Source organism: Miniopterus schreibersii (genome assembly GCF_964146895.1).
Source record: "Miniopterus schreibersii genome assembly, chromosome: 20".
NCBI classification, from domain to species: Eukaryota; Metazoa; Chordata; class Mammalia; order Chiroptera; family Miniopteridae; genus Miniopterus; species Miniopterus schreibersii.
In genome coordinates, this window is record NC_138122.1 from 25,913,022 (window position 1) to 25,923,061 (window position 10,040).

The 10,040-nt window shown below is 46.8% G+C and overlaps 1 protein-coding gene across 1 annotated transcript; it reads left to right on the top strand.

The window, feature by feature from the left end:
* Positions 1-631: 631 nt before the first annotated feature.
* DENR (density regulated re-initiation and release factor) lies at positions 632-7,899 on the top strand. The gene is made up of 8 exons (XM_081123235.1): positions 632-765; positions 1,476-1,590; positions 3,111-3,130; positions 3,798-3,882; positions 4,567-4,650; positions 5,400-5,516; positions 6,162-6,301; positions 6,406-7,899. The coding sequence occupies exons 2-8, from the start codon at positions 1,485-1,487 to the stop codon at positions 6,448-6,450; spliced, it is 597 nt and encodes a 198-aa protein (XP_080979361.1). The 5' UTR covers positions 632-765; positions 1,476-1,484; the 3' UTR covers positions 6,451-7,899.
* The last annotated feature ends 2,141 nt before the right edge of the window (positions 7,900-10,040 follow it).

The window sequence follows — 10,040 nt, forward strand, 5'->3', positions numbered from 1 at the left end:
GCTGCGAGTCCGGGACCGCCTGCCTCCCGCGCGCCCCCTGCTGGGGACCGAGGAGCCCGCAGCCCGGGCGCGCGCCCTGAGCGGAACTCGCACCCGGGCCTCCTGGACCCCAGGTCGGCGCGCAGCCGCTGAGCCGCGCGGGCCGGGCGGGGGGCTGTGGGTGTCCGCGCCCGGGGCCTCCTGTTACGGGACCAACACGGGCCCCCGTCCACGCCGCGGGAGAGGGACGCGGCGTGGCGGCCACGGCGGGCGGGGACCGGGCGAGGGCGGCGCGGGGCGAGGCGGCCGCGAGGGCGGCGACGGGGCGCGTCTTCCCGGGAGGAGCCCCGCCGACGGAGGGGACGGGCTCCGCTCGCAACCGAACGCGTTGCCCAGCGCCCAGCGCCCCGCGGGGCTGCCTCCTCCGCCGGCTCGAGGCTCACGAACCGGGGGTGGCCGCGGACGGCCCCCGCGCCTCCGCCTTTCCAACCGGCCCCGTCCGACGGGTAGCGGGCGCCGCCTCCCGGCCCCCCGCCTCCCGGCGGCCCGGCCCCGCCCCCGCAGGCGCGCGCATGCTCCCCAGCGCCTCACCGCCCTCCCGGCTTTCTCGCGACAGCCCCCCAGCGACGGCCTGAGTCTCGCGATAAAGGCTCATTGTCTCGCGGGACCGCGCCGGCGGACGGGCTCTTCGGGTGGCCCCGGCGCGGCGGCAGAGGAGTCGCATGTGTCGCTTCAGCCGGCGGTAGTGGCGGGAGCGGCGGCGTCGGCGGCTGGACGGCCGCCTGGGTAAAGGGCCCCTCGTGCTTGTCCCGCTTCGGGGGGAAGTCGCGTCGAGCGCGTGGGGGAAGCTGCGGGGCCGCTGCCCGGAGGAAGGGGGCCGGGCCGGGCCGGCTGTCCCCGCGTCCCCGCCCACGTGGGCCCCTCCGGCGCCCCCCCCCGGGCCGCCCCTTCGCCCCACGTCCCCCTGTCGCACCTGGGCCGCCCGTGTCACCCCAGGGCCCTGACTTCCTGCCCCTTCCCGGCTCCCCGGCCCCGTTTTTCCCCCGGGAGACGCCGGCCTCCCCGCCCCCGCCGCCTCCCCGGGCCCGCAGCCGCCCCCGCCCTGCCCTCGGGGCTCCCCGGGGACCCGCCCCTTCGTCCTGGGTCCTTTTCTCCCGCCGGCCGTGCGGCCTCGATTGCTGCAGTTCGCATCCCTCCGCATCACCCCGGACCTTCCGCCCCGCGTCCACCCCAGTCACCCCCCGTCCCTTCCCCCCATCGCTTCCTCTTTTCCTAGGGGGCCCCCGGTTTCCCTGGAGCCCTGACACGAGGTGTGCCCGGGATGGCTCACGTTTTGTGAACCCTTCACTCGACCACAGAGCGATGGAGCAGATTCGGGGCGGGGTGGGTTTCTGGCGGGGGGGGCGGCGCGACCACAGCCGGGCGCCCTGCTGCTGGGGACTGGTCTCCGTCCAGGACTGTGAAGCTGTGTTGTTATTTTTTTTCCTCGCTTGCAGGTTTGTGAGATGGCTGCTGACATTTCCGAATCCGGGGGGCATGAGTGCAAAGGAGACTCCAGGAGCAACACCAAGTTAGATGCGGATTATCCGCTGCGCGTCCTCTACTGCGGAGGCAAGTGCGGCGGCGCGGAAAGGACTGTTGTGCTTGCCGGCGTGTGTGTGCCCCTGTGGTCGTCGGTGCACGTTTGGTCCTGGTGATCCTTTCCCAGCCTGTCTCCGTCGCTGGGTGAAGCCTTAGTTTGGGAAGGGGGAGACGGGTTTTCCCGGACCCGTGTGTTACTACTTGGCCCCTGGTGAAGCTCACAGTCCTGTTGGAATAGAGACATGCGAATAGATTATTTCAGCCTGATGTTACTGGCTACTCTGGCTATTAGAGGCGGGCTTCCTGGAGGATACTGGGTCTTAGGGAACGAAGGACAAGGGAGTGGGGGAAGGAAAGCTTGGCGCGGGTCTTGGAGGCACCTACTAGTATCTGGACTTGAACCGTGAGGGTTAGAGGCTCTGGTTAACCAGGGGGAGCGTTAGTAAACTTGAAATAGGGAGATGCTAGATTCCTGCTTTCTCCTGCCACACACCACCTTTGTCATCGGATGTGTGACATAACCTTTTTTTGTTGGCGCTTCCGATGAATGGCGATGACGGGGTAAGGAGGCAGATCACGGCCATCCGGCTGGCACGCAGCTGCTGCCTGATCTGATTTAGCGGTTAAGGGCATGAGCTTCAGAAACAGGCCAGGGTTCAAATCCTGTTCTGCTAACCAGAGGCAGGTGGGTTACTTATTGTCAGTCTCATTTTTTTCCCCATCTGTATCTGACAGATACAGCGATTCTTAGCTCGTAGGGTCCTGACGACTAAACGTAATCCTGGGTAAAAAGCACAGCAAAGGGCCTGACACACGGTAGGCGCCCGCTATGTGGTAATTGCTGTTGTTAGTAATGGTGTACCACTCCCTGCCCTCCCAGATTTCAGGATGTTGGGCACCATGAACTACTCGATTTTTACCTTAAAAATGAAAACAAAACACACAACTTACCCAGTAGTAGAATTACAGTTCAAATTGGAAAACCATCTGAGTTCTCTGGCTCCTTAGCCCTTGCAGGCTATACGGTGACAAGATTGCACCAGCGTTCCAGCCAGCTTTACAAGCTCTCGATCTTACCTATAGGAAATGAAAAGTAGGTTGCAGAGAAGTGGTAACAAAGTGCTACTGAAGTTTATAAATGTGTTTGTGTGAATAAAAAGCCATGGTGGTTGTGATAAAGCTATTCAAAGAAATAACCAGCTCCATTCAGGTCTTGTTGTATGGAAATTGTTCCCACTTTGGCTTAGCTTTAGACCCACCCAAGTGGTTACAGCGAAACCATATGGTATAGTTGGAGGTTCCATCCACTGGAGGAGACATTCTTTAGATCTGAAAGATCAGGATGTTTCTATTAACCGTGTGCCTTTTGCCTAAAAAAAAAAAAAAAAAAAAAAGTCTGATGGGTAGCATTTGAAAAGTAGTACAGAAAAAATATAGGAAAAAGTAGAAATGAGGCATTTGTGAAATTTAAAAGATAAAAGTTACGGTGAGTGGTGTGTGTGTATACATTTAAATTAAAAAAACCATTTTTTTTCTCTCCATTTCCCCAGTGTGCTCATTACCAACAGAGGTAAGTTCTTCTAGAGTTCTTTCACTAATGCATTTGAGGTCATCGATTTTACAGCTCGAGAACTTTTTTCTTATTTTTCATTTCCTGTCACTTGATAGTAGATTTTCAACCTTTTTATAGAGACATTTGGTTTAGGATAATTTCATGGTTGTACAAATTGTCAGATTTCGTGTACATCTTGTGCACTTGGCTGTACAGTTTGGGTTTTTTGCATGGAAGTTATGAGTAGTCGGTCAGCTAATAAAACGAGTCACCTTAAAGACAAAACTGAACGTCAGAGCAGAGGAAAGCATGAATTGTGTGTAAACCTTCTTTTAATGAGCTTGTTAGTCAGGCTCTGTGGGCAAAGCCATGAAAATAATGAAACACCCCTGTGCCCAGAGCAAGAAGGAGACATGCTTGGTTTTTTAGTCTGTGTGTTCCTTTTCTAGTGGCCCTTCTGTTTGAGGGAGAATAAATAAATTACTACAGCAGGGAAGTGCCTAATTCCTTTTAATTTCTGATTTCTTGTGGGGTGCTTCCTGTTGAATGCAGATTTCTTGCAGTTAAGACTGGCAGGTGGGAGTAGTTAGCGTTCTTTACGTAGCAGGTGCAGGGAACAGCTTTGATTTGTACAGGTTGATTGAAAACGTCTTCCTGTAACGCAGTGTGTCCCTTTCTTCCCCAGTACTGTGAATATATGCCAGACGTTGCTAAATGCAGACAGTGGCTAGAGAAGAACTTTCCAAATGAGTTTGCAAAGCTTACAGTAGGTATGAACTTTTTTGTTTTTCATTAGAACTTGTAGATCTGAAACAAATGCACATAAGGCACTGTTTTAAAGATAGAAAGCCTTCCTTTAGTGAGATAATTACAGAATTATAATAACCTGTATCCGTGAACTTTAAAACTGTTTCAAGTTCTTGGGTTAAACATCCTCATGTAAAATCACACACTGCTGCTCGTGTCCTCTCTCCGAGTCAGGGCATGTCCAAGTGTCACCATTTTTTGGAAATTATGTTCTAGAAGGGGACATGGACAGAATAAGTATAATAAGACAAACAGGGAATAGGTAGATAGGAATGATGGGGAGGGCCCTGGCTGGTGTGCTCAGCGGTTAGCGCATCGGCCTGCACAGCCAGGGGTCACGGGTTTGATTCCCGGTTAAGGGCACGTACCTGCGTTTCAGGTTTGATCCCTGGCCCCTGTTGGGGCTCATACGGGAGGCAGCCAATCAACGTGTCTCTCTCACATCAATGCCTCTGTCCCTCCCTCCCTCCCTTCTACTTTGTCTAAAAATCTGTGGAAAAGGCATCCTCCGGGGAGGGTTAACAACAAAAAAGTCACGCTCAGTTGTTGGTAAAATTGCTTACCTGTGTGTGGGGTTGCTCAAAGGTAGTTTTTTAACAGTAGGAAGGGGGATGTTCATGCTTTTGAATTTTCATGTTTACATGTAGAAAATTCACCCAAACAAGAAGCTGGAGTCAGTGAGGGTCCAGGCGCCGCAGGGGAGGAAGAGGAGAAGAAGAAACAGAAGCGAGGTGAGGCCCAGCCCCGGGCGGCGGACGCCAGCCGCCTTCCCTCTGTGACGGAGGCGTTTGGGGTGCGAGGAACACCCGCCTGGTCCTGTGACTCATGAATATCCTTCAGCGGGAGACAGCCCTGTTTTCAAGGGGGGTGGCTATGTTATGATTTGGGCTTTATCAGTAAGTTAGACCTAAGAAACATGCTTTATTTGCCGTATATATACAGGAAAACCAACCTGCCAGCTTGTTGATTTGAAAACTTTGTCGTTTTACTAAAATACCTGTGTATTTAATTAGAGTGAGGACATTTACGTAAAATTTCTTTCATTACTTGTGACAGCTCAGTTGAGGTTTTTTGTTTGTTTTTAAGTGATGTTGCATATACCTGTCTCTCCTAAGACTCACGCCTTGTCCTCCGGACCCTGTCCCCGCTGATTCTCCATCCTTAATTATTTTCCCCTGTGATTAAAATTAGCCTCTACATATTTTTCAGGACTTAGCGTCTTTTAAAAAAATTTCCCAAGAGCCCATATCTTTTGTTGCTTCACCCCCCTGCCTCCCTTCCTACCCCGGTGCCTGGTGCACGTTACTTAAGTATCGACTGAAGGGCTACCCAGGCAGGTGCTCACTAATTCTGTATTACAACAGGAAGGTGCAGAAATGAAATGCAGTCCCTTCAGGGAATGAACAAAGTTAAAGACAGTGTTCTGTAATTATGTGTAAAGTGAATCAATTAATGCTGAGCTCTTTCTTAATAAATAAAGGTGGAAGGGGTCAAATAAAACAGAAAAAGAAGACCGTTCCTCAGAAGGTCGCCATAGCCAAGATCCCCAGGGCCAAGAAGAAGTACGTAACCAGAGTGTGTGGCCTTGCAACTTTCGGTGAGCTTAAGCTTATGTTTAAAATGTGTGAAAAAATATATATATACATATATATGTGTATATATATTTTTTCTCTCTCTAAACTGGAGTCAAAAATTTCACAGGTCTGTTGCTAAGGAGATACAGAATGAGATTATCTACATTTCTTACTATAGCTTCAAAATCAAATTTTGAAGAAGAAATTTTAATATCTTTTGCAGAGGGAACTGGTTTAACTTTTTCCTTTCCAGTTTCCTGCTTGGGCACATTTCATGTAGCAGGAGGGGCAGGGAGGGAGGGAGGGAGGGTTCCCTTTGAAGCCCACCAATGCTGCTCCTCTAGCCCTGCAGGTTCGGTGACGAAAGGGTTGCAGAATGGCTGTCCCCTTGGGAATTAATGTGTCCTGGGTTTATTTTGGTCTTACTGTATGAGTTATGCATATTATGGGTGATGGTATTTTTATGTCCTGAGGCTGTATTTTACGTGGATTGTTGAATTGTTAAGACCGCCGCCTGCGATAGTCATTACTGCTCTGAAAGGAATGTGAAACCTGTCAACACGATCTGTTTTATGAATTTAAAGTGCCGATTAAATTTCAAAATGGGAAAATATCTTTGACATACAGTTTTAATTAGAGTCTTGCTGTTTCTTTTCTTAAAATAACAGAAATCGATCTTAAAGAAGCACAAAGATTTTTTGCTCAGAAATTCTCCTGTGGTGCCTCAGTGACAGGGGAGGATGAGATCATCATTCAGGGAGACTTTACAGACGACATCATTGATGTCATTCAGGAAAAATGGCCGGAGGTGAGTGTAGGGACCACACACGTTGACAGAAGTGAGCTTTTAAAGCAGGTTGCTTCCACGTTTGATGCCACAACTCACGAAGTGGGATTCCTTGTGTTTTATAGGTGGATGACGAGAGCATCGAAGACCTTGGGGAAGTGAAGAAGTGATTTGGGAAACCTGTCTATTTAATGGTCTGAACTGAGAGTTGATATAGCCAAAGGGGGAGAGGCCTTTTGAAAAAATCTATATTTATCCTGCAGTAAAGCTGTGGACGACCCTCGCCCTTGGCATTTTCACTGTTCTGTACAAGGCTGCTTGTTTTTTTTTTATTGCCAAAGTCTAATAAACGGGAGACTCAGTCATGCTTCTGCATGAGATAGAATTTAGACAAATAAAAATTTTGGGTCACTTGGTACTGACTTTTCTCTCTCAAACTTTTTATTTTTTGAAAAAGCACTGTAGACTTTTTGTGGAAAGTATATCTGTTGATTGTTTTTCAAATGGCCGTGATTTCATCAGATCATGATTTAAAGCTGAGTGATGTTTTAAAGAATTGTAATCTGGCTTCACCCCCCGTCATAACTGTCTCCTTGCTCCTTTGGTGTGATTGTTTTGAGGTGCCTGAGCATCTCATAGGTTTGTGGTTGAGTTGGCTTCATTGTTACCAACCAAGTCCACTTTGTTGGTAGGAGTTGTTCAAGCTCTTTTGGATATTATTTGGTAAAGTATATTAAAAGCCTTAAAACCATCTGCACTGTCCGACCCAGTAAGCCACTTCTTCAACATTATCCTAAAGATACAAGTCTTGTGTTCATCACAATGTTACTCATAGTATCAAAAAATTACAAATGATATAAGTGAGAGGGTTAAAGAAGTGATGGTGCATCATATGTTAGAATATTACGCATATATTTTAAAATATTTCCCAAGAATACTTGGGAACATGTTTCATAATGTTAAGTAGGGGGCTGACCCCAAATCCGTTTTACACATTACCATCGTCGATTTGCGTGGAAGGCCATTCAGAGGCTCTTTGAGTGTAAAATCCTGCTAACCAGCTGCAGATGTTATAAACCCATGTTCCCTATATTGTCTGGGAAATAGCAATTGAAACATGTTTTTTTCTCACAAAGAGAAACTGACCATTTTAATGAGTGCACTAAATGAATTTAAACTTTGTTTTTATAAAGGTCTTAAGTCAGGTGCTACAAATTGAAAAGAAGACTCGTGCTATTTTAATTGCTATAGACCCCTTTAAGAAATTTAGAACCTATTGTTTATTGCCATGCAAATTACAATCTTGAATGTGTTTTTTTAATAATTAAAATCTTGGAATGTATAGTGAAGATGTAAATTTAAAAAAAAATCTGCATTAACTGAGTTTTATTAAATATGATTATTATCTGATGAAGCAAATTTATCCATCGAGACCATCTGGTGTGTGTTATGTGTGCTGTTGGTGCTGGAAGATGTCTGTGTGCCTGTATCATCAACACATGTGACTTCATGTAAAGATTCTTAATGTTCACAGTTCTTGGTGAATGCAGTTTCAACCCATCTATAGCCAGCAGTGGATGTTACTGCTGGAAAATGCAGGATTAAAATTGTCATTGTGTATAACGTGTGTGAGTCTCTTTCTTTGACCTGAATTTAAAATGCAGCACAGTTTAATCTCTGATTAGAGTGAGCCAGTAGCACAAGGATTGACTTTAATTCATTTTTTTTTTTTTATGTGTGTTTCATGGAATGTTTTCAGAGTCTAGTATTTTTAGCAAAAAATAACCCTTAAACAGTCATATATCATAATATGTATAAGAGATTTGCCATAATTAAGCTGGCAACTTCAAATGCAAATACAGTATGCAGCATTTTAGTCATTAAAAAAATAGATGCTGATAGTAATTTTAAGTTTCGTTTTAGTTATTATATAGAAACCTCAGTAAATCAGCTGTTGTTTAAGGTGTAAGTCCATGGTAGCTTTCTCTTAGTTAAAAATTACAATTTTAAAGATGAATTCTTTTATTTATTTTTTGCTTTTTTAGAGAGAAAGGAAGGGGGTAAAGAGAAACATCAATCGGTTGCCTCCTGTGTGACTTGGCAAGGATTGAACCCGCAACCTAGGTATGTGTCCAGATGGGGAATCGAACCAACTTTTGGTGTATGGGACACTCAAACCAACTAAGCAACCCTGCCAGGGAAAATGAATTCTACCTTTTAGATCTTGTCCTTGTTAATTAGGAAATAAGGTAGGGAGACTGGAATGAGTCCATTTAGCTCATCAGTTTGAATTAAACTAAGCGTAAAATCAGATGCAGTATAATTCTTACAGCCTTCAGAAAACATTTTATGCCATTTAAAAATATCTTTAAAGGTTTTCTGTTTTAAAGAAAACTTGTGGGAATGAACTTAAAATATTGAGGTTTTTGATTTGCAACTAATAATATTCTCATGACATTCAGCTAATATTTACCACCCTTAATGTCATAAGGTGAACCTCATTTCTTAGTATCTGTACTCATTTTTACAGTGAGTGAGTGGCCTGTGGTTGCCTGGTGCACAATGGCATTTTAGGGCTTCCTAAAAAAAAAAAAAAAAATCCAAGTCTTACTATGGTGAAATTTGAAAAGCATTTGAATTAAAACGTTCCTCAACTGGAAAACTGACATTCAACTACATTCCTTTTACATCTCATTTCACCAAGACTGCATAGTCGTCTGCTGATAGGCTGTTCTTAACAACTAGTCTGGATTTTCTTTCTTGGCTTTACATTCTAAGACATCGTCTTGTTGGTTCTCCTGAACATGAGCCTATCCCAAGGAGGCAAGTGTTGCCCAAATCAGTGAAGCTCAAATGTAAGAAATTGTAAATTTGTTTTTCCATTTTCAGACTTTATAAACACAAGGGCATGTTTTGCTAATTCAGTCAAACAAAAAGTAAAGCCGAAATACTACAAGACTGTACTTGGTAACTTGTCTTGCCTTAGTGCCATTTTATGGGTTCAGCAGTACGGGGTTGGTGACCAGGGGTTGAATGTGATAAATACTGTTTTTTTCATAGTTCAGTTCCTATATAACATGAAGCGTAAAAGGGATTAAGGGAGGGACTAGGAAACGACACATGAAGAAGCTTAGGTTCAACCCAGATGTGTGCTACATTTTGTCACGATAAAGTTGCAAGGTTCTCATTGTTATTCAAGAGCTACATCGAGAGTCCAATTTTCCCCCTTTTTACCTGCGATTCTTATTTATCTTTATTGTTGAAAGTATTACAGATGTCCCCTTTTCTCCCCCATTGATCCCCTCCACCTCGCATCCACCTCGCTCCCGGGCCTTCCCCAGACCAATGCCTGTGTCCACAGGTTATGCATATGAGCCTGGAAGTTCTTTGATTAATCTCTCCCCACCCACACCCCCCCATCCCCACCTTCCCTCTGAGATCCTTCGATCTGATCCATGCTTCTACGTCTCTGGATATGGGATTCTTAGTTTAGAGCTGTTGCCAGGCTGTCCAACAACTATTAATAACTGCAGGACTGGTGTCGGCCTCCATCCACTTACTCGTTTTGAACGCCAGGTGCTGCTCTCGGTGCCCGGTGCACACGGCAGCTCAAAGGCCTGAGCTCGCAGGGCAGCAGGCGAGGGGTAATCGGAGAGCCACTCGACCGTCGTAGCCCCGGGGCCCTGGGGACAAGCAGCCTTCCACTGGCCTCGTGCATTCACCGGCGCTGAGACCCGGGAGTACGGACGGGACCGTCTCT